The sequence below is a fragment of the Clarias gariepinus genome, chromosome 13 (assembly GCF_024256425.1).
Source record: "Clarias gariepinus isolate MV-2021 ecotype Netherlands chromosome 13, CGAR_prim_01v2, whole genome shotgun sequence".
Taxonomy (NCBI): domain Eukaryota; kingdom Metazoa; phylum Chordata; class Actinopteri; order Siluriformes; family Clariidae; genus Clarias; species Clarias gariepinus.
In genome coordinates this window covers 25,868,098-25,892,487 of record NC_071112.1, presented here as the reverse complement: position 1 = coordinate 25,892,487, position 24,390 = coordinate 25,868,098, and the positions used below count along the sequence as shown (strand labels likewise).

General features: G+C 42.3%; 1 protein-coding gene across 2 annotated transcripts in view; it reads left to right on the top strand.

The window, feature by feature from the left end:
- dync1h1 (dynein, cytoplasmic 1, heavy chain 1) overlaps positions 1–24,390 on the top strand; it is an 86,461-nt gene that overhangs the window by 46,822 nt on the left and 15,249 nt on the right. The window contains exons 43-61 of one of the 2 annotated variants that reach the window (XM_053509924.1): positions 4,828–4,957; positions 5,063–5,196; positions 5,278–5,392; positions 5,566–5,727; positions 5,853–6,067; positions 6,274–6,478; positions 6,591–6,764; positions 7,072–7,191; positions 7,285–7,405; positions 8,265–8,460; positions 8,864–8,981; positions 10,346–10,561; positions 11,572–11,784; positions 11,918–12,045; positions 12,139–12,292; positions 20,367–20,513; positions 20,619–20,769; positions 22,218–22,471; positions 22,783–22,917. In XM_053509924.1, coding sequence (XP_053365899.1) covers positions 4,828–4,957; positions 5,063–5,196; positions 5,278–5,392; positions 5,566–5,727; positions 5,853–6,067; positions 6,274–6,478; positions 6,591–6,764; positions 7,072–7,191; positions 7,285–7,405; positions 8,265–8,460; positions 8,864–8,981; positions 10,346–10,561; positions 11,572–11,784; positions 11,918–12,045; positions 12,139–12,292; positions 20,367–20,513; positions 20,619–20,769; positions 22,218–22,471; positions 22,783–22,917 — 3,088 coding nt within the window. Of the gene's footprint in view, positions 1–4,827; positions 4,958–5,062; positions 5,197–5,277; positions 5,393–5,565; positions 5,728–5,852; positions 6,068–6,273; positions 6,479–6,590; positions 6,765–7,071; positions 7,192–7,284; positions 7,406–7,742; positions 7,939–8,264; positions 8,461–8,863; positions 8,982–10,345; positions 10,562–11,571; positions 11,785–11,917; positions 12,046–12,138; positions 12,293–20,366; positions 20,514–20,618; positions 20,770–22,217; positions 22,472–22,782; positions 22,918–24,390 lie in introns of both variants that reach the window. The other variant, XM_053509925.1, reaches the window with a different exon arrangement.

The window sequence follows — 24,390 nt, the reverse complement described above, 5'->3', positions numbered from 1 at the left end:
AGAGAGGTGTGGAGGGGCATGACAAGCGACCAGGTTATTGAGGGGAATGTGGAACGTGCGAACGACCTCAACACTTTCTTTAATAGATTTAAAGTCCCACACTTCCCCCGGCTTCAGCCCCAATCCACACTTTCCTGCTCCCATGTCCTCCCCTACACAGAAAACAATTGATTGCACTCCTAGCAATCAATATCTCAGTGGATCAGGTAAAACATGGCCCGAGTAAGCTCAGCCCTACAAAAGCTATAGGTCCGGATAAGATCACCCCTAGAGTCCTGAAATCTTGTGCTCCCCAACTCTGTGGTGTCCTCCAGTAACTCTTTAGCCTAAGTCTGTCTCTACAGAAAGTCCCTGCATTGTGAAAAACATGCATTGTACCCCCAAAATACCACGTCCTTGTGCCCAGAACGACTACAGGCCTGTTGCTTTGACATCGCAAACAGAGACTCATCCTGGATACACTTCGTCCCCTGGAGAAGTTCTCTCTGGACCCTCTTCAGTTTGCCTATCAGCCTTTCATGGGAGTAGAGGACGCCATAATGCACCTGCTCCATCAAACCTACTCTCACCTCGACAAGCCTAGGACCACCGTAAGGATGATGTTCTTTGACTTCTCCAGTGCCTTCAACACCGTCCGAGACTGTGATCTGCAGCACCAGAACTCCCCCGGGGACTATACTGTCTTTATTTCTTTTCACCTTCTATAAATCCGACTTTAGATATAACTCAGTCATACCATCTGCAGAAGTTCTCTGACGACTCTGTGGTTGTTGTATGTATTAAGGATGGTGGCACCGTTTGAACTTCATGGATGACTTCGTTTCCTGGTGTAAGCGTAATTACCTACAACTAAACATCAGGAAAACAAAGGAGATGGTTATAGACTTTAGGAGAAGCAAGATGTCTAATTCCTATATCTGTCAAGGGGGAAATAGTGACATGGTCTCAGAATACAAATACCTGGGAGTCTATTTTGATAACAAACTTGACTGGTCACTCAACACAACCACACTCTACAAGAAACGACCGAGCTGGTTGTACTTTCTTCAAAGGCTCAGATCTTATAACGTCTGTAACACCATTCTGCGGATGTTTTATGAAACCGTTGTGGCGAGTGTCATTTTTTTATGCTGTGGTCTGTTGGGGTGGTAACATGAAGGTGTCTGATGAGAACAAACTGGATAAGGCAATTAAAAAGGCTGGATCTGTGTTAGGTATAAAGCTTTGTGTCCAAAGTACAATCCTTTTTTTAACAATCCTTCTTACCCGCTATATAGTGTTTTCCCAGAGAATGATTACCATCAAGTGTTGATAGAGCGCCACAGGAGATCCATTCTCCCAACGGCCATAAAAGTATACTCTTCTTGTTCTTACTAACTTATACACACATGTATATGGATATTTACTGACAGTAACACAACAGAACATTAAGACTTGCCTGTATTAATATAATAATTGCAATATTACTTCCCACTAAAATATGTAATACAATATTACATATAATACAATATTACATACATATTGTAGCGTTTTTATCGCCGGAAAGAATGCTGGAGAGACGAGTGAGCTTATTTGCTGCCCAATGCAATGGCTGGGAGTACTTTATTTAGCACACAGCATGTAAGGCATGAGCAGCACCTTCACTCAGGAGCCTACATCCACTTCAGCGTTAGCCTGAACTGGAGCACATTTCACACGTCACACACCTCAACACACAAACAGGGCCGAAGCCACTAACCAAAACACCTTTCCCCATCATAGTGAATACACCGACATCCCCGCAAGGCATGCTGGTCGTCAGCCGCCGCCCCGCCCACGCCACACTGCCCCCACCCGAGCTGTGACCGTCCCCGGTCACCACGACGAACTTTGTTTCGAAGGCGTGGAGGCGGTCGGCGCTGGCGGTGGGAACGCCGGCGTCCTTTGGCAGGTGAGGGATAAACGCCAACGTAGTCCTGAGGCGGTCCGGCCTCCACAGAGTTCAATGTTTCCCCGGCATGCGGCTGGCAAGGCGCAAGACGGTCCCGGTGGAGCAAAACTCGTGCCCGCCCCGCCAACCGCACCCGGTAGATGACATCGGAGAGCCGAGCTATTACCGTACAGGGGCCCACCCAGTGAGACACACGCCCGGCCGAGAGCCCCCTCCTTCTCCTTCCGGAGGAACACACCCACACCTGCTCGCCAGCAGCAAAATCTCGCCCCTGGCTGAGAGTGTCCACGCCCATTCGCTCCATAGGTGCCCCCACCCGAAAGTCTTGCAGCGGTGCCCGCGAGTGCTGGGTGGGGCCCTTCTGCCTGGCGATGAGCGGTTCACAGTTCTGTGAGACCGGCGGAGCGACTGCGGGTGACGCAGTAACGCGGCTGCACGCTGGCTCGGACGGCTGATCACCACCGGAGGGTCTGGAGGACTGCACGGGGGGAACGTCCTGCGTCAAGGGTTCTACGTCGCGACGGCGCTCCACTTGCTCGCAGTACCGGCCTCGCGCTTTGCTGCCCGGCCGGCGAGGTAAAGCGCCGGTGTTAGCGCGCAGATTTCCCGCTCGGTCTGCTTTTGGAAGTTCCGCCCCCCGGGTGTGTGCTGCTAACCTGTCCGGCTGTGGTTTGGGTACAAGCAACCTGGCTACCCCGAAGTTACCACGAAGAGTTCCGCTGGACAAGTTCAGCACCGCACCCCATCTACCCAAAATGTCCAACCCCAAAATGCAGTCCTCCTCGACATTCCCCACAACGAACCCGTGGGAATAAGTCCGTCCACCCACCTGGACTTGCGCTGTGCAACACGCGCTTACCTTCACGTAGCCTCCAGCAACGGTGCAGATGCTGAAGGCAGGATCAGGCCGTCCGCAAACACGCTTGCTTTGCACCAGTAATCCAGAGCGCAGCAGGGAAACAGTGGAGCCGGTGTCCACGAGCGCCCGCAGTAAGACGCCATCCAGCACACAGTCGATGTAGAGCCCAGCGCGGCTTACCACGTGTCCTCCCGGCGCTAGTCTAGCGGCTGCTGGTGTACGCTGTCCTGTGCCTCGGCCTCGCCGCGAAACGTCGGAGAGTTGCTCGTTGCCTAGCCGCGACGGGTAGCCCTGTCCCCGGCTAGGTTCACGAACCGAGCGCCACTGAGCTGCAGGCGGTCGCTCGGCTCTTCCGCCGTGATGTACCGCCGATATGGGCTCAGCGCGCTCGGTCTCGCGCAGCGGCAGGTCGCTTTGCCGGCTAACGGCGCGCGGAGCTGTCTCTTGCTTGCCCTTGCCCCGAGATCCAGCGCCGGGATTTTCAGCTCGCCGCTCCGCATTGGTTGCCGTGGTGTGCTCGCTTTAGCGCCGTCGGGAAAGCGCTTCTTCTTCGCGAGTAGTCGCTCCGCTACTCGGCGGCCCGCTTGGATTTTCAGAAGGTCCTCCGTTGTGCGCTCGAACCCGTTACTCTCCATCCCACTTCTGACACCAATGTAGCGTTTTTATCGCCGGAAAGAATGCTGGAGAGACGAGTGAGCTTATTTGCTGCCCAATGCAATGGCTGGGAGTACTTTATATAGCACACAGCATGTAAGGCATGAGCAGCACCTTCACTCAGGAGCCTACATCCACTTCAGCGTTAGCCTGAACTGGAGCACATTTCACACGTCACACACCTCAACACACAAACAGGGCCGAAGCCACTAACCAAAACACCCCATCATAGTGAATACACCGACATCCCCGCAAGGCATGCTGGTCGTCAGCCGCCACCCCGCCCACGCCACAATATACTAGATTACTGTGCAATATTTACAAATTCTCGTGGGTCTTATGTTTTGGTACTTATTGTTTTTGGTACTTTTCCTGGTAGATTATTTATTTCTTTTTCCTTTAGATAACAACTGTGAGCAAGTGTAACCTAGCATAAGCAATTTCCCCCTGGGATTAATAAAGTTCTTTGAATCTTGAATCTAACATTGCACATAGGATCCCCTTAAACAAAATGAACAGGAACAAGTTTGCTTCATTCATTTAATCCAAAATGTTACACAAGGTATACAACCTAAAGTGAACTCCCAAAAATGAAGTCATTGTCATGACTGTAGTTGAGCCATCATAAGGCTGCAAGGGAAAACCCCTCTTTGTTAGTCTGTAGAAGGGGACCTAGAGGATGGCAATAAAATAAAAGGCCATTTGAGCTACGCATATTGCACGTCCTGATTATTCAAAACTTCACTCTATTCAAACTAGGATTGTCCAACTAAATGTACATTAACCTCATGATTCTCTCCCTCTTACAATCCTAAATACCTTTGTATTTAGGCTTGTGTTGACCACATCAAAACGACGCAGCATTCTCTCAGCGCCTTACTTCGCTTTCCCATCCGGGTCTATCTTATGCATCTGTAAATAATTTATAAAGGCAGCGAAAACACGTCAAAACCTTTCTAAAAGTTAAATCTCTAGGTAAATGTTTTTAAAGTTTTCAAAACCTCACTAATTTGAAGTGCTAGCTCTATGCTGCCATCGATGTCCAACTCGGAAGTCGACTCTAGGGTTAATTAATAATAATCTTATTGCTGAAATGTTATGTTTTCATTGACCAAAACTAGATTAAGATATTTAAAGGTTTCTCTAGACTAAAAATGCCCAGACTTTTGGTTGACTAAAACTTGACCAAATAAAAAAAAAATAAGATTGACTAAATGTGAATAAAAACTAACAGGGGCATTTATTCCAGGACTAAGGCTGGAGAAAATATTGACTAATTGAAAATAGCTGATAAAATTACCACTTTAAATATAGGACTTGTATGTTTGAAAGAACATGCATACTTGAAGATTTTTTGCCATACTTTATTATTTTATGTTTACAGGTTGGTAGAGGATGAAGAGAGACGCTGGACTGATGAGAACATTGACAGTGTGGCTCTGAAGCACTTCCCCAACATAAACAGAGAAAAGGCTCTAAACAGACCCATCCTCTACAGCAACTGGCTCTCAAAGGTGATTTAGGGAATTTTAAATAACTGCCATAATACTATTGCCCCAAGAACTTGAGCTGTTTATATTTTTATATTTATTTAATTTGACTATATAAATTGTTTGTAGGACTACATCCCAGTTGAGCAGGAAGAGCTGCGTGACTATGTTAAGGCCCGTCTAAAGGTTTTCTATGAGGAGGAGTTGGATGTTCCTCTAGTACTCTTTAATGAGGTTCTGGACCATGTGTTGAGAATTGACAGGTGAATTTCCCACTATTTATTAGATAGATTGTTTTGGCATACTTATTACACAGTCTTAATATTTTGCCATAATTTTTCCAGAATATTCCGTCAGCCACAGGGCCATCTACTCCTGATTGGTGTCAGTGGTGCAGGAAAGACCACACTTTCACGTTTTGTGGCCTGGATGAATGGTCTGAGTGTCTATCAGATCAAGGTTGGCATAAATAAAAATTATAGTAATGCTTTTATATTCACCTAGCCCACTTACGACTATTTTAAATTGAAAAAAATTCACCACTGTTGCAGTTTTGTACTAGTCTCTGAGACAGTTGCTGGAAATGGATTTGCCCAAAAAAATGTTTTTATTTTTAAATTTCTTTTTTGCAGGTCCATAGGAAGTACACAGGTGAAGACTTTGATGAGGATTTGCGAACGGTTCTTCGTAGGTCTGGATGCAAAAATGAAAAGATTGCATTTATCATGGATGAATCAAATGTTCTGGACTCAGGCTTCCTGGAGCGCATGAACACCTTGCTGGCCAATGGAGAAGTGAGGATCAGAAAAAAATATAAAACTGTTGTTGTTTTTTTTTTTTTTGTTTTTTGTTTTTTCTTATTTGCCCTTTCACTTTTTAGCTAATAACTTTGATTAACCATAATATTTTTTTTGTGCAGGTGCCCGGTCTATTTGAGGGTGATGAATATGCTACACTGATGACCCAGTGTAAGGAAGGTGCCCAGAAAGAGGGCCTGATGCTGGACACTCATGAGGAATTGTACAAGTGGTTCACTAGCCAGGTGATCAGGAACCTGCATGTTGTATTCACTATGAACCCATCATCTGAGGGCTTGAAGGACCGAGCTGCAACCTCTCCTGCTCTATTTAACAGGTTATAAAATGTTTTTTTTCTTTAAATCCATGGGTGTGTAGTATTAGTGAGAAGTTTTTTGGAATCTGTCAACACAAATGTAAAGTTGCATCAACTGCTACTACATGCAAGCATTGTTTTTACATTATAACTAAAGATGTAACACCTTCTTGTTTACCCACCTTTTTGTTGCTTATGTGATTAAATTTTTTATTTTTTTTTTGTAGGTGTGTGTTGAACTGGTTTGGTGACTGGTCAACCGAAGCTCTCTATCAGGTAGGCAAAGAGTTCACCAGTAAGATGGACCTGGAAAAGCCTAATTACAAAGTACCAGACTACATGCCCACTGTGTATGACAAGCTGCCCCAACCTCCTACCCATCGCGAGGCGATTGTCAATGGCTGTGTCTTTGTTCACCAAACTCTACACCAGGTTTGAATTCAGTACAATACAGAATTTAAATTTGTGCTTTTTTGCTTTTTTTTGAGAGAGAGTTTTTTTGTATTAGGGCTTTTAAGTTCCAGTTTCTTCTCCCTTTCAAAAGGCAAATAACCGCCTGGCAAAGCGTGGTGGTCGCACCATGGCCATCACTCCACGTCACTACCTGGACTTCATCAACCATTATGCCAACCTGTTCAATGAGAAACGCAGTGAGCTTGAAGAGCAACAGATGCATCTTAATGTTGGCCTCCGCAAAATCAAAGAGACTGTAGATCAGGTAACCCAGCATGTACTATTATTGTACTATGAAATTTAGTTTCATTTAGTTTTACATTTACATTTTACATTTACATTTAGGCATTTGGCAGAAAAATTTTTTAGCTAGAAAAGGTTTTAGCTAGAGCTGCATCTGATGTTGATTTTATAATTTATCTTTTTCTGTTTGTGTTAAACCTTTATGTTGCTGCCATAATGAGTGTTAATCATTATGTTGTTTTTTTCATCCCAGGATAGAATATTAATTCTGATAAGTTCTTTATGTGGTCAGTTACAATTGACAGCATAATGTTGGGGATGTTTGCTAGGTTGAGGAGCTGCGTCGAGATCTGAGGATTAAGAGCCAGGAACTAGAGGTGAAGAATGCAGCTGCCAATGACAAGTTAAAGAAGATGGTCAAAGACCAGCAAGAGGCTGAAAAGAAGAAGGCAAGATTGTGTGCATGCTTAACATCAAATTGTTAGGCTTTGTTTTTGAGTTTGGTATTGTTCGGTAAAACAAGTGTGTAATTTCATTGGCAGGTTATGAGTCAGGAGATCCAAGAAGCAGTCTACAAACAACAGGAAGTTATCAAGGATAAACAGTTAAGAGTGAAACAAGACCTGGACCAGGTGGAGCCTGCTGTAATAGAGGCTCAAAATGGTATGTCTGGCCTTTATTTCCTACATTTTCTGGGTTTTATAAATGTAATTACTTAATTTGATAGATTGAGAAAGAATAAGACACTGTTCAAATAATAGGTAAAATAACATTTCTATTTTTTGAAGTCATAATCTTATGCATACGCTTTTGAACCATCTTGTTTTAGCTCTGTAAAAATCCTGTTAGCTTTCTTTCATGGTTTCCTTTTTTGTGGTTCTTCTATGCTTTGCTATGCTTTGTCTACACTAATATGTGTGGTCTTCCTCTTTTCACCCCTTCTTTATTTCTCTGCACCCTGTCGCACCAATATTCCTCTTCTTGCCCGGTTGGTTTTTAGCTGTTAAATCCATTAAGAAGCAGCATTTGGTGGAGGTGAGGTCCATGGCCAACCCGCCGGCAGCTGTCAAACTGGCTTTGGAGTCCATCTGCCTGCTGCTAGGCGAGAGCACCACTGATTGGAAGCAGATCCGCTCCATCATAATGCGCGAGAACTTCATCCCCACTATTGTTAACTTTTCTGCTGAAGAGATCAGGTGACTGTAGTGTGTGGCATGGAGCCACACTCGGCCTGTGTAGGAGAGAGGTGCTTAATAGATTTGCATTTGTGCTCAGGTCATCATTTTACACAAGTCCTACATGGATTAAATTGGATTTATTTATTTTTTTATAGAGACATTCTGGTTTGGCCATAATATCTCAAAGTGCGTAATGTGACTAAAACAAACTTTCCACTTTCTCTTACACTATGGCTGGTGGGCTCCTGCCACCCCACCCTACTCCCATCAGTCCTGCATGATTTTAAAACCTCCCACCCTTTTTCCATTCCCTTCCCCCATTCCACCCTCCCTTACCTTCCCAGCTGTCAGCTCTATAAAGAAGCAGCATCTTGTTGAAGTCCGTGCCATGGCCAACCCACCTGCTGCTGTTAAACTGGCACTAGAGTCTATCTGCCTCCTGCTTGGGGAGGAAACTAATGACTGGAAAAAGATCAGACAAGTTATTATCAGAGACAATTTCATCTCAAGCATAGTCAACTTTGTCTCTGAGGACATGAGGTATTTTTTTCTGTTCATAAGTAACTTTGCTTGGTCTATATAATCACAATTATCAAGTATTTTCTGGAGTACTAAGTATTTTCCTTCAACTTTAATGTCTGAAGCATGACAACCCAGTGCTCATAACTGTGCTAGCTCTAATTGATTATTTAGCACACAGGTTACCTTCATCTTTTTGAACGACAGATGATTCCAGAGACCGATTATTCTTTTTTTTTTCGACCCAGAAATATGAAGTACAGTTAAATTACACACATCAAATGGTGGTAATGTAGCATATTAGTCCTTGTAAACTCATTATTCTTTCCCTACTTCCCTTAATATCCCACCCCTTAGGTTTATCAGTATCTCAAACAAAATTTAAATCTGACTTTTAATTACTTGTGTATGTTTTATGACACAGTGATGCTATTCGTGAGAAGATGAAAAAGAACTACATCTCCAACCCCAGTTACAACTATGAGCAGGTCAACAGGGCCTCATTGGCATGTGGGCCTATGGTCAAATGGGCCATTGCACAGGTCAGTGCAAGCAAGTTTTATTGAACCAATTTTAGTTATTTTATATACATTTACCTATGCTGTCAAATGATGTTTTTTGTATACAGGTTAGCACTTGAACAAAAAGAGTACAGTAAAACCTTGAATTCGCGCATAACTTAGTCTGCAAGCGTTTCGCAAGACAAGCACAAATTATAATTAATAAAAAAAAATTACTAAAATTTAACCTACTAACCCTAACCCTAGAGCTCGGCCAATCAACTCTCTCTAGGCCCTTGGTTGCGAGAGGCTACTGCATCACCTGGGAAATGAAAGGAAGAGGATGAAGTGATTGCATCAGTTATGCCTTGGGTGCACTGTACAAGCCTCTGGAGGCAGTGTCATGATCTGGGTGCTACTTCAGTTAATCCGGCCTAAGCTTAGCAATGTTATGTGGCAATAAGTTGATGTCAGCTGATGACCTAAATGTGCTGAATGACCAGGTTTTCATAGCACAGAAGTTTTTCTTCCCTGATGGCACAGGCATATTCCTCAAATTGTAAAAGAGTGGTTCTTGGAGCATTAGAAATAATTTTTACACAAGAACTGGCCACCATATTGTGTGCTTAATTAAAGCTAACGGTGATTGCATGAACTCTTAGTGTGTGCAACAAAAAAAATATATGGATAATTTTTTTTAAATGTGTTGAAGGGTTCTTAACCCAATTCCAGTCATTTCAAATCCAAGCCAGTAAATTGACTCTTCCGGAGTGGTGAGTCACAAGGGTGAGTCAAAAATTATATGCACTCCAGGTATATTAGAATTTTTGTCTGTCTTATCAGTGCGTTTTGTTCAAGGTTGTTCAGTCGCTGCTGTGCAAATGTCAATATCAGTTCGTTGGTACATCAGTTCGTTAGTAACAGCAGTACGAGCAAAAATGGATGATTTGCACAAAAGAATCAGCGTGCAGTGATTATTATTTTTTTGTGGTCTGAGGATGTACCTGGTGCTATTATGTATTGAAAACTTTGTTGCATCCCTACGAGGATAAAGTTTCACTTTTGATGAATTTAAGATACATTTGCGCTACATTTGTGGCTTTCAGCTCAGCCTAAAGCATTTTTAGTCAGGAAAAAGCTTGTTGAAAGATGACAATTTGTATTGAATAGCAAGTAGATTGTCAAATTATGTATTTGTCTTTTCTAAAAGTTAATTTAAACAAATTCCAAAGCCAGCGTGCAAATCATTGACTCATCCTTGTACATAAGTACCATTCAAAAGTTTTGTCACACATTCTTTTTTACTAGTCATTGATTAATTTATTTATGTACAGTATTTTTTTAAATGAACGTATAATGTTGAAGGTTATAAAACTGAAGTGATATTAAACTCTACTTGTGTGTAGTTAAATTATGCAGACATGTTGAAACGTGTGGAGCCTCTAAGGAATGAACTGCAGAAGCTTGAGGATGATGCCAAAGACAACAAGACTAAAGCAGAAGAAGTAGAGCAGATGATCCGGGACCTGGAGGCCAGCATTGCTCGCTATAAGGAGGAGTATGCTGTGCTTATCTCTGAAGCTCAGGCCATCAAAGCTGACCTGGCAGCAGTGGAAGCGAAGGTGAGGCACTTGTTTTCTATTAATTTCTTTGTAAATTTGCAGTTGCTCCTTTTGTAAATAAAGTTTATACAATTTTAATTTACAGTAGTGAAGACTCCATTATAGTCATACTGTCGTTTAAACATAAAGATGTTTTGTTTAGAATGGATTTTTCCAAGTTTAGTATTTTTTTTTTGGTGTCGGCTATGGCTGCGAGCTTGAGAAAATACAAATTCAGCGGATCATCCAGCACTAGGCCCAGCACACCCTCGGCCCTCAGCCCCGTTAGTGAGCCGAGCTCAAGCTGCGCCGCTACTGTATCTACCTCAAAATTGGAAAAAATGGACGTTGAAGACCTCAAATCCCAAATTCTTATATCGCTCAAGAGTGACATTTTAACTGTTATTAAAAAAGAATTGAGAAGTGCACTGACCGAAGATCCGGATAAAGCCATGCAATATGCACAGTGTTATTACTCCTGCAGAAGCCAGTCCTTAACTTCTGAAGGATGTTCATATTTCCTATCGTTGGCACATGGACGGTAAACACAGTACTGACCGGGGAAACTGTAGTGGTTTATTGCAAGTTAGTGTATTTATGTTGAAGTTTCTGTTTTAGTTTCAGTACAAAGTTATTTGTAATTGACGCTTCATAACCATAATAAGGATGATGTTGACTAGTTAATGTTTAGACCTGTTTATATATTTTATTGTTACTGAACCATCTTATAAGCTTGTGAGAGCCTGATTTTGGCTAGGTAGGATCCAGATAAGCACAGTGTGTGGATTTGTTTGTGTGGTTTGGGTTAATCACCTGGTTTTAATGGGTGATTGGGTTAGGGTTCAGGCATCAGCCACGCTACTACATATGTTCTGGACATGCCCAAAGCTATACAATTTTTGGAGTTTTATTTTTGATACGTTAATATAGTTATAAATTAATAAAAAAGTCTTTCTTGTAAAAGTTAATTTTGATCTTACTGTAAGTAAATAAATAAACAATGCTTATTTCTATCACTTTGGTCAATACAGGTTAACCGTAGCACGGCACTGTTGAAGAGCTTGTCTGCTGAGCGAGAGCGCTGGGAGAAGACTAGTGAGACTTTCAAAAATCAGATGTCGACCATTGCTGGTGACTGTCTGCTATCAGCTGCCTTCATTGCCTATGCTGGCTATTTTGACCAACAAATGAGGCAAAACCTGTTCACCACTTGGTCTCACCATCTCCAGCAGGCCAACATTCAGGTACCCAGCTCTCAGTTTAAGATGTTAACGATACCTAAACTTCATTTAAATTGTTCATTTAAATGTTTGCATTAATAGTAAGTTGGATTGTACCCTTTAATACTGAAATGTTTTATTGTTTTATAAATGCCAGTTCCGCACAGACATAGCCAGGACAGAATATTTGTCAAATGCTGATGAGAGGCTGCGCTGGCAGGCCAACTCTCTGCCAGCTGATGATCTTTGCACTGAAAATGCCATCATGCTAAAGAGGTTCAACAGGCAAGTGTCGGGTGAATTAAATCTATGTGCTCTCTCTTCATATAGAGCTAAGGTGGACGTAAATAACTTAAGTTTTGTCCATTTCTCTTCTAGGTATCCATTAATCATCGATCCATCTGGCCAGGCCACAGAGTTCATAATGAATGAATACAAGGACCGCAAGATCACGCGTACTAGCTTCTTAGATGATGCTTTCAGGAAGAACTTGGAGAGTGCTCTGAGATTCGGTAACCCTCTGCTCGTGCAGGTATGTATGCTTGTAGTTAAACTGTCAGCGGCCCAAATACTTTAAATGTTTTAAATAGAGCATACAGACTTATTAAGAATTAATGATTTAAGGAAATGGAATATATGCTAACTATATGCTGTAGAGGCTAGAAATCATATCTTAAAAAAAAAAACTGCCCCATACCATTAAAAGTAAAAAAAACTACCTGCTTTTCTCTCATCCCGATTCTCCCTCAATTTTGGACACAGAGGGCTACGAAAACACAAAACTGAAATTCTAATGGGATAGCATGAGTTGCTCCTTGTAATTTTATTTTATTTATTATTACCTAAAATTCACCAGAAAAGAGTGACAAATCACAGTTTTTGGAGTAAACTCTCAAATCATTGCCGTAGCCATAACTGCTGCTTCTGGTCAATTTCCAATTTAGGTAAAGCAGAGCTATCATATTACATTGTGTGTGAACCAAGCATATAGACTATTGTATGGCAACTGGGTTAAACTGTGCCCTGACTTCCGGTTTGCAGCCACATGAAGTAGACGTGTTAGGTGCTTCGATAATTTCGAATTTCTTCACTCCCTTATCCGTCTCTAAATGTTAAATTAAATCTTTAGGATACAATAACTTTGTACTCTACCTCACGGTTATCTATTTCTCATTTATAATGGCTACCAGGAGTGTTAAAACTGGGGAAAAAAGACAACACTGCGACCGCTTTAACAGTCGAGGCTATTTCTGCGCTCTTAGACAAACACCGTGAAGCATTAGCGGCTGAATTTAAATCCTCGTTTAGTTTACTGGAAAGTAAACTGGACCAAATTCAAGCCCAGGTAGAGGACCATGGACAACAATTACCATTATTAGAGCTTGCTACGGATGACCTGAGCCAGCGTGTGAGCGAGTTGGAGAATATCTGCTTCGGACTTTGGGAAAGCAACTCTAAGCTACTGGCCAAAGTCATGGACCTAGAAGGCCGGAGCAGGAGACAAAATCTACATGTCCTAGGTCTTCCAGAAGGTACTGAAGGTGGACTACCTACTGAGTTCTTCTCCACATTTCTGTGCGAGGTGTTTGGGAGTAAAACGCTGCCATCCCTGCCTGATTGATAGAGCCCACCGTATACCTGCATCCAAACCCGCTTCAGGTTAGAGACCTCGGCCCGTCATTTTCTGTGTACACCGATATCAGGTTAAATACCTTCTGATTCGGCGGAGTGGGAAGCTGAAATACCGCAGTCAGCAGGTTCGTATTGTGGAAGACTACGCTCCCGAAGTTTTAAGCCAGCGAGCCAAGTATACAGAAGTTATAACTGAGTAATACAACCGTGGACTCCGGCCTTCTCTTCTGTATCCAGCAAGGCTCTGGATAACACTCTCTACTGGACAGAATCTCCAAAGCCTGTATTATGTTAGTTTGGTGTACACGGTGTATCTCTCACACCTTAAACAATTTAACACTGCAATCGCATTTTTACAAGAAACTCACATTCGCAGTTCTGATAATTTTTGCCTTATGTCCCATTGGGGAGGGCAGCACTACCCCTCGACCTTTCAGGCCAAAGTTAGGGGTGTCTCAATTCTCATTAATCCAAACATCTCTTTTGAGCATCATAATGTTATTGCGGATATACATGGTCATTATATCATTGTTTCAGGAAAATTATTTAATACTAATGTAGTGTTGGCTAATTTATGTGCCCCTAATTATGATGTTTTTTCTTCTTTGGACATTTTTTTTTCTGCTCTACCAGATCAGTATATTACAAAATATAGAATATAGGAGGGAGGAGTATATATAAAAAAAAAATTAAAGTGTTTTAAAGTGGCAATGGCTGTGCAAATATGCTTGAAAATGACTTATGAAATGAAAGTGTCATGTGCAATGGTTTCAGATATGTAAATATGTAATTCATAAATGTGTCCATGATTGTCCAGTCAATATCAATGTTTAAAAGATATTACTCCTGTGTGGTGGTGTGATTGAGAGACCTTATCGCCTGCGGGAAGAAGCTCCTCCTCAGTCTCTCTGTGTTGGCCTTCAGGGAGCAGAATCGCTTCCCAGACCGCAACAGAGAGAACAGTCCACAGTTTCCGTTTGGTAACTGAGAGAGTCCCGAATGTCTCTCTGGAACTTTATCCTGGCTCTGATGTCATCGAGTTTGTTCTCCAGTGACTGGACGTTGGCGAGCAGGATGCTAGGCAGAGGTGTGCGGTGTGCACGGGCTCTCAGCCTGTTCCTGACGCCGGCTCGTTTCCCTCGTGGCTGCCGCTTCGCCTCGCGTCCATTGTTGTCCCTCAGGATCTCACTCGGCCAGCTCGGATCCGTAGTTAAAAAAAAAACACACAAAAAAACGTCGAATTGTACATTGTACACCAATAGAAACAAGAGTGTCTCTATCATACCTAATGTACTCAATGGTGGTAATTTTGCTGGTTTTAAAACACTGAACACTAATTTAAAAAACAAAAACAAAGAAAAGGTGGTCGGAGGAGTCGTGATGGCAGCCGACCTCACCGGCGCCATTTTGTTAATTTCTCATATTAGGGGAAGACTTTAACTGCTATTTAGATCTATCACTTAACAGGTCATCTTCCAATCCTATACATTTTAGTAAATCCGCCACACTATTTTAGTCCCATCTTTGCAGCTTTGGTATTTGTGATATGGCGCTTCCTTAATCCAAAAAAGAGAGAATACTCCTTTTTCTCACATGTTCATCATACTTTCTCCAGGATTAAATATTTAATTATTTTAAAGATAGGTGTGATGTGCTCGTATCTTCTGGTTCTAGTGGAGTCTTACATGAGCTTCAAATGACAGGCTGAAATCTATATTTACACCGAGGTCTTTTACTGTTGCACTTAATGGAACAGAAAGGCCATCTAATGTTACAGAGTGATCTAGAAACTTACTTCTAGCTGTATGCGGTCCTATGACTAGAACTTCTGTCTTATCTGGATTAAGCAGAAGGCAGTTAATTAGCATCCAATTTCTTATGTCCTGCACACATTGCTCAACTTTAGTAAGCTGGTTTATCTCATCAGGTTTTGCTGAGACATATAACTTTGTGTCGTCAGCATAACAGTTAAAACTAATACCATGCTTACGGATTATGTTGCCCAGAGGAAGCATGTAAAGGGAAAAAAGCAGTGGGCCTAAAACTGAACCCTGTGGAACACCAAACTCCACTAGAGAACATGCAGAATAATCACCATTTAAGTCTACATACTGATAACGATGGGTCAGATAGGATCTGAGCCAGGAGAGGGCTGTACCCTTAATTCCTACTACATTTTCTAATCTGTGAAGAGTACTATGATCAATGGTGTCTAAAGCTGCACTAAGGTCGAGTAATACAAGCATGGTTACACAACCTTGATGAAAGGCCAATAGGAGGTCATTTACTACTTTAACGAGTGCTGTCTGTGCTGTGATGAGGCCTAAATCCTGACTGATACAGTTCATGTATGCTATTTCTATGTAGATATGAGCATAGCTGCTTGGCTACTATTTTTTTCAGAATCTTAGAGATAAAGGGGAGGTTTGATATTGGCCTGTAATTGGACAGCTGACAGGGGTTAAGGTCAGGTTTCTTAATAATTGGTTTAATAACTGCTAATTTAAAAGATTTTGGAACATACCCAATGCTGAGTGAAGAATTAATTCGATCATTATACCAGGAAGCGAGTTTCTTATCTCTAATAATTTTTTTTTTTAACTGAAGCTACATTATCTAAGGTATAACAGAACGTCGACTCTAAACATTCAGTCGACTGATCGAGTTCTGTGGGGTCAGACGGTGAACTAATCAAAGTGTATATCAAGTGTAATCAAAGTCGTCCTGTTTAATCCCATCCCTCTGTTAAACAGAGTATATCAAATTCCTTATCCATGATAATTTCATTAACTATAACTGCTTTAGAGTTGAAGTTCAAGTTCAAGTAGGCTTTATTGTCATTACAACCATATACAGTTAGTACACAGTGAAAGGAAACAACGTTTCTCCAGGAAATAAATTTACAACATAAATTAACAGAGACACTAAACTACAGTAGCTAACCAAGAGGCCTATAGATGGCTAGCAGAGACAGGACAGAGAGACCTAACATAAATTACAACATAAATTAACAAAAACTAACTAGCAAAGTATAACATTTTTATAGACAACATAAAGTGCACGTGCAAATGTGCAAACAAGAGCAACAACAAAGTGACAGTGCGCAACCGCGACATAACAGAAGATAAAATATGGTGTTGAGGTAGTGGGTAAACATAAACATTCCTTAACACAGCAGCAAGAATTGAGGAATTAGTGCAAAAAGTAGTCCAGTAATGATCATTGTGCAAAAGAGATAAACAGTGAAGCATTTACAGGTTGGTGTGTACGATAATTTGGTGGTGTAGGTCAGTGTGTCTGCACTTGTGGTGTTTAGTTAGTCCAGTCCCAGTATTTTGAGGTAGTTGAGTTAAGCTGTGGTAATGTTTGTGTTTGTGTGTGTGTGTTTGTGTTTATCATTCCAGTCCCTTTTTGTTGAGGAGACGGATGGCTTGTGAAAAAAAGCTGTTGCACAGTCTGGATGTGTGTGCCCGAATGCTTCGGTACCTTTTTCCAGATGGCAGGAGTGTGAAGTGTGTGTGAGAGGGTGTGTCCGATCAGCCACAATGCTGGTGGCTTTGCGGATGCAGCGTGTGGTGTAGATGCCTTCAATATAGGGAAGAGAGACCCCGATGATATTCTTTGCTGTCCTCACTATCCGCTGTAGGGTTTTGCGGTCCGATATGGCACAATTCCCAAACCAGACAGTGATGCAGCCGCTCAGGATGCTCTCGCTAGTTCCTCTATAGAAGGTGGTCAGAATCGGTGGTGGAAGCTGGGCCTTCCTCAGTCTTCTCAGAAAGAAGAGTTGGGCTTTCTTGTGTAGGGAGCTGGTGTTGAGGGACCAGCTGAGGTCTTTCTCTAGGTGGACACCCAGGAATTTGGTGCTTTCGACGATTCCCACAGAGGAGCCGTTGATGGTCAGCGGAGAATGGTCGCCTCGTGTCCTCCTAAAGTCAACAACCATCTCCTTTGTCTTGTCAACATTTAGAGACAGGTTGTTGTCTTTACACCAGTCCGTTAGACTCTGCACTTCCTCTCTGTACGGTGACTCGTCGTTCTTGCTAATGAGACCCACCATGGTCGTGTCATCAGCCAACTTAATGATGTAGTTCGAACTGTGTGTTGCTACACAGTCGTGAGTCAGCAGTGTGAACAGCAGGGGACTGAGCACACAGCCTTGTGGGGCCCCAGTGCTCAGTGTGGTGGTGCTGGAGGTGCAGTTCCCGATCCGTACTGACTGAGGCCTACCAGTTAAAAAGTCCAGGATCCAGTTGCAGAGGGAGGTGTTCAGGCCCAACAGGTTCAGCTTCCCAATCAGTTGTTGGGGGATAATAGTGTTAAATGCTGAGCTGAAATCTATGTACAGCATTCGAACATATGTGTCCTTCTTGTCCAAGTGTGTGAGGGCAAGATGTAGTGTAGTGGAGATGGCGTCGTCCGTTGAGCGGTTAGGATGGTAAGCAAATTGCAGTGGGTCCAGTGAGGAGGGCAGCAGGGTCTTGATGTGTCTCATGACGAGCCACTCAAAGCACTTCATGATGGTGGGTGTGAGTGCAACGGGACGGTAGTCATTAAGACGGGACACAATAGACTTCTTGGGCACGGGGACGATGGTGGTGGCCTTGAACCACGTGGGAACGACGGCGCTGCTCAGAGAGATGTTAAAGATGTCGGTGAGAATATCTGCCAGCTGTTCATCACATTCTCTGAGCACTCTGCCTGGGATGTTGTCTGGTCCAGCAGCTTTACGTGGGTTGACTCTGTGTAGAATTTTCCTCACCTCAGCTGTAGTGAGACACAGCACCTGGTCGTTCGAAAGGAGGGGTGGTCTTTCTCGCCGCCACGTCGTTCTGCCTGTCAAACCGAGTGTAGAAGTTGTTCAGCGCATCTGGGAGATGCGAGAGATCTAATATTTAACAGTCCTAGCTGCGCATTCAGTGTTATTCGAGTTTGTCTATGTTAATTAAATTACTAAAACAGACTTTCTAGGTCTTTCTACATTTTTTCTTAACTCGGGGAACAGACGCAGCCTCAATATAATGAACCCTGAGTGACGACTCCATGCAGCTAGCAGACGGTTGGTTTAGCCTGTCTGATTGTCACCGATTAACTAGGCCTTCTCTGAGACTATGAGCTATACTACAGGAAATGAGAGCAGCACCTTCCCGAGTGAAGCCAGACCTTTAAGAGCCCCTAAAGGTCTGGCTTCACATGTCTGTGTTGAGTCTCCTAAACCAGAGCTCTTTCAGGTTTCTCAGTGGGTGCATCACTGAGGAAAGCAAATCTGTGGGACACGTGAAGCACAGAAGAGGTGTGCTCCGGTGGGCTAGCCTTAGCGTTAGCTTTGGCTAAACGAGTATGCCGCTGAGTCGTCACCCACTCGCCCCGCTGTGAGGGCTCTAATGCCAGACTCGGGGGCTGGTTATCTCCACCTGCGGCAGCCAGACTGTCTGCTACGGGAATAACAATGCTCTCGTGCTCTCTAACCCTCTCTGAAGTCTGGATGCGCTCCTCTAACGCTGATATCTTCTTCGTGAGAGTGCTCACTAACACACACTTATCACATGTAAAATTACCACTAACGACGGAGGAAGAATGTCTTAACATCCTGCACTCCACACACTGAACGAGCTGAATGGTAGACATGATAACGTACTCGAGTCGGAGTTTAGTTGTTTTGAGCTGAATTCCGTTTGTTCTTAGAAGTTGCTAATAACTTATAATCAGTTGCTATTATTATAAATCCGCTTCTCTATTATCTCTCCCGGATCCGTTTGAACTTCCACCCCGCAGGCTGGCATTTATGTTCACATCACACAGGACCTGTCATGGTCATGGTCCTGTCACATCAACACATTAGTGAAAAAGGCCCGACAGCGTCTCTACCACCTCAGACGCTTGAGAGACTTCAGACTGCCCTCCAAGGTACTCAGGAATTTTTACTCCTGCAACATAGAGAGCATCCTGACGGAAAAACATCTCAACCTGGTTCAGGAACAGCACCATGCAGGACAGACGAGCTCTACATTGGGTGGTGCGATCAGCTGAGCACATCATCCGCACCGAGCTCCCTGACCTGCACTCAATCTACAGCAAGGGGTGCTGGACCAAGCAATGGACTGTTCTCTCTGTTGAGGTCAGAAAAGCGCTTCAGCTCCCTGAAGACCAATACAGAGAGACTGAGGAGGAGCTTCTTCCCGCAGGCGATACGGTCTCTTAATCAGTACACCACACAGTACTGATCCATTTTGCACATCCACACACATGGTGTTTGCACTTACTGTGGACATTCTGAACATTCACTTATACTAGTGGCCACTGCACAACTACACATTACCCTATCACAAGTCACTTTAAATATGTCACTGTCAAGCATATTTGCACACCCCCTGGACATTCTGTTATCCGGATGCACAAGTCACTTTAAACACTTTAAATATGTGGCATTTCCGTTTATATTCAATTTATATTCAACTTCATTTCCACAAAAAGTCCATAAACTCAACATTATATAACACAAATATAATGTTTCTTATATTGTATATTTTGTCCTGTACAGTATAGCTGTCTCTTATTTTTCTATATTTTCATACATTTTTCTTATATTGTATATTTTGTTCTTTCTTAGTCAAATTTATCTTCTGTTTTCCTTTTTATATTTATTTTCTATTCATTGTCTTTATTTTAAGGTTACGGGCAGTTATCCAAGCATTTCACTGCATATCGTACTGCGTATGACTGTGTATGTGACAAATAAAATTTGAATTTGCTTCTATCATTGGGAATCATGTAGGAAAACCCAAGCACTATTGTGCCCTTACTTTAGAATTTCTTCAGGAATTCTCTCTTTTTTTTATTATAATAACATGACATACTTGTCAGTATTCCTGAGTGAAGCATCTTAGTATCATGTATGTATTGGGACAATACTGTATAAAATGCGTTTCTTTAAACAAACTATGGACACCTGCACTTTTTTCTCCTTTTGTCAGGATGTGGAAAGCTATGACCCCATCCTAAACCCTGTGCTCAACAGAGAGGTTCGCAGAACTGGTGGAAGAGTCCTCATCACCCTAGGAGACCAGGATATTGACTTGTCTCCTTCCTTTGTTATCTTCCTTTCTACTCGTGACCCAACGGCAAGTGCACTCGTTCCTTCTTCCACTTTTGCACAGTTCACATTAGTGTGCATGTAAAAAAAATTTTTTTCACAGCTTCTATAATGATTTCTGATCAATTTACAGGTGGAGTTCCCACCAGACCTTTGCTCACGTGTTACGTTTGTAAACTTTACGGTAACTCGAAGCAGTCTGCAAAGTCAGTGCCTCAATGAGGTGCTGAAAGCTGAGCGACCAGATGTGGATGAGAAGCGCTCTGACCTTCTCAAACTGCAAGGTAAGAAATGAATGGCAGCCCTTAGCACCTCAGAAATTTAGAATAAATTAAGGATGCCAAAATTTTAAACTATTTATGCACTTGGTATCGCAAGTTGTGTATAATTTAGCATGATATATATATTTCCACACACACACACACACGGACATGTACTACATGTATTGAAGTACATGGAAGTATAACTGCCAAAATTCCTCAAAGCAAAATAGCGTGTTGAATTTACATGAACTGAACAAAAACTTGTTGCAATAAACATGTTTAAATTTTTACACATTTCAATTTGATCTGAATGGAAAAAGAAATCCTTACAGCATTTAAAATTCTTGAAATTTTAACACTGCAATTTATTGTGGCTGTACATTTAAAATTTCAAGCATTTCAAATTGAATGCAAAAATATTTACCTTACTAAATTGCTGTTTACAAATATATACAATTGTTAAAACATTGGCACTCAACTTCCTGGAAAAGGAGGTCACGCTTACTACTGAAATCCTCTATCCCATCAGTGATTAGTGGCAAGAAGTTCCTCTTAGCGGATTACTAAAATAGGCCTGCTTCAGATAGACTACTCAGCACTGTTCTTGAGCACCACTTTCATCAGCAAATGTTAATAATGGAAGAAAGGAAAGAAAGATCAGATCAGCTCAAAGATCAGCTTTAGGGGATGCACAATACTGAATGTACAGCCACCGACTGGCAATTGACTGATGACCAAGGGGGAAACCTATTTGGAGAGATCAGTGATGGAAAAAAAATTATTTCGTAAATTCTGGTAGTCAGCTGGTTTCATTTTATTGTCACATAACATTGGTGAGCCTAGACCTAGGCCAGACTATTAAAGCAACCCCAGATAATATTATGCATCACTTTATACACTTTGCTTTTGCAGTCTGATCTGCTAATTGCTGTGGAATAGGGTAAATCTGGACGTGTTGGACCTTTTTTCCTGTCCAAAAGAGAACTGCTGTGCTCCATAGGGGTTTTCTTACAGCAATACAGTTGTTTAGTTCCAATCATTGATTTTCTTGTCAAATTGTGCATGTGAATGTTGATGGTGGTTCAGCACTCTCCTTCCAGGTTTTAATAATCCATCCAATAGTTCTTAACCCAATTCCAGAAATCTTCTTAGTTGTTTTTTTGCTTGATGCAGGCCAGCAATTTGACTCTTTTGACACACCAAAAGATATTTTTCGCAAGTGTTGGATAGATCATCTGACATAGTTGTTTAAGAAATTTACTATTTACTGTGTCAGTAAGGGTTAAAAGTATAATTGTTAGCTAAAACATTACTAACTGCAATCGTTTCTTGATCAAGGCTTCTAATTACTTCCCTATTTCAATAAAAATCGAAGCTTTTAAGACCTAAATTGCTATCTGATGTCTAAATAGAGTGAACATTTCTAGGTATTGTTAGAGGAAACTTAAGCAGTAAATGTTTATTTTCAGGTGAGTTCCAACTGCGTTTGCGTCAATTAGAGAAGTCGCTTCTGCAGGCTCTAAATGAAGTCAAAGGTCGAATACTGGATGATGACACCATCATCACCACACTGGAGAACCTGAAGAAGGAGGCTGCCGAGGTGACAAGGAAAGTGGAAGAAACAGATATAGTCATGCAGGAAGTGGAGAATGTGTCACAGCAGTATTTGTCACTGTCCTCTGCTTGCAGCAGTATCTACTTCACCATGGAGTCTTTAAACCAGGTCTGACAGCACATCTCTGCTTTGCAGTTTGTTTAATACAAAAGCCAAACAAGATAATTAATACTGTTACCTTATATTGAAGTCCTGTAGCACAAATAAATGTTTATTGTTGTGTAGAAGATTTCCTGTGACTTCTAGGGAATATTATTATTATTATTATTATTATTATTATTATTAGTGGTATATGGATATTAAATTTTGTTAACTTTGTCATTTTGGTCCTGATAAGTTGTTGTTTGTAAGTGATCAATCAACATACTAAAGTATGTCTACTGCTGGACTAAGCTAAGAACTAAACTGTGCCTTTGCAGATGCACTTCCTTTATCAGTACTCACTCCACTTCTTTCTGGACATCTACCACACTGTGCTGTATGAGAATGCCAACTTAAAGAGTGTGAGTGACCACATGCAGCGCTTGTCCCTCATTACCAAGGACTTATTCCAGGTAAGCCACTGTTCATTATAACACTTGGTTCATTAAATAGCAACATTTGACCTACAGGTCCTTGTAAAAAAATTAGCATATTGTGATAATGAACTTTATTTTCTGTAATGTACTGATAAACATTAGACTTTCATATATTTTAGATTCATTACACACAACTGAAGTAGTTTAAGCCTTTTATTGTTTTAATATTGATGATTTTGGCATACAGCTCATGAAAACCCAAAATTCCTATCCCAAAAAATTAGCATATCATGAAAAGGTTCTCTAAACGAGCTATTAACCTAATCATCTGAATTAACTAATTAACTTTAAACACCTGCAAAAGATTCCTGAGGCTTTTAAAAACTCCCAGCCAGGTTCATTACCTAACACCGCAATCATGGGTAAGACTGCCGACCTGACTGCTGTCCAGAAGGCCATCATTGACACCCTCAAGCAAGAGGGTAAGATACAGAAAGAAATTTCTGAACGAATAGGCTGTTCCCAGAGTGCTGTATCAAGGCACCTCAGTGGGAAGTCTGTGGGAAGGAAAAAGTGTGGCAGAAAACGCTGCACAACGAGAAGAGGTGACCTGGGCCTGAGAAAGATTGTGGAGAAGGACCTATTCCAGACCTTGGGGGACCTGCGGAAGCAGTGGACTGAGTCTGGAGTAGAAACATCCAGAGCCACCGTGTACAGGCGTGTGCAGGAAATTCAAATTCAGTCGTGAAAAGGTGGTCGGAGCAGTCGTGACGGCAGCCGACCTCACCGGCGCCATCTTGAAACATGAAATGGGCTACAGGTGCCGCATTCCCCAGGTCAAGCCACTTTTGAACCAGAAACAGCGGCAGAAGCGCCTGACCTGGGCTACAGAGAAGCAGCACTGGACTGTTGCTCAGTGGTCCAAAGTACTTTTTCCGATGAAAGCAACTTTTGCATGTCATTCGGAAATCAAGATCTGGAGGAAGACTGGGGAGAGGGAAATGCCAAAATGCCTGAAATCCAGTGTCAAGTACCCACAGTCAGTGATGGTCTGGGGTGCCATGTCAGCTGCTGGTGTTGGTCCACTGCGTTTATCAAGGGCAGGGTCAATGCAGCTAGCTATCAGGAGATTTTAGAGCACTTCATGCTTCCATCTGCTGAAAAGCTTTATGGAGATGGAGTTTTTCATTTTTCAGCACAACTTGGCACCTGCTCACAGTGCCAAAACCACTGGTAAATGGTTTACTGACTATGGTATTACTGTGCTCAATTGGCCTGCCAACTCTCCTGACCTGAACCCCATAGAGAATCTGTGGGATATTGTGAAGAGAAGGTTGAGAGACGGAAGACCCAACATTTTGGATGAGCTTGAGGCTGCTATCGCATCCTGGGCCTCCATAACACCTCAGCAGTGCCACAGGCTGATTGCCTCCATGCCACGCCGCATTGAAGCAGTCATTTCTGTAAAAGGATTCCCGACCAAGTATTGAGTCCATAACTGAACATAAT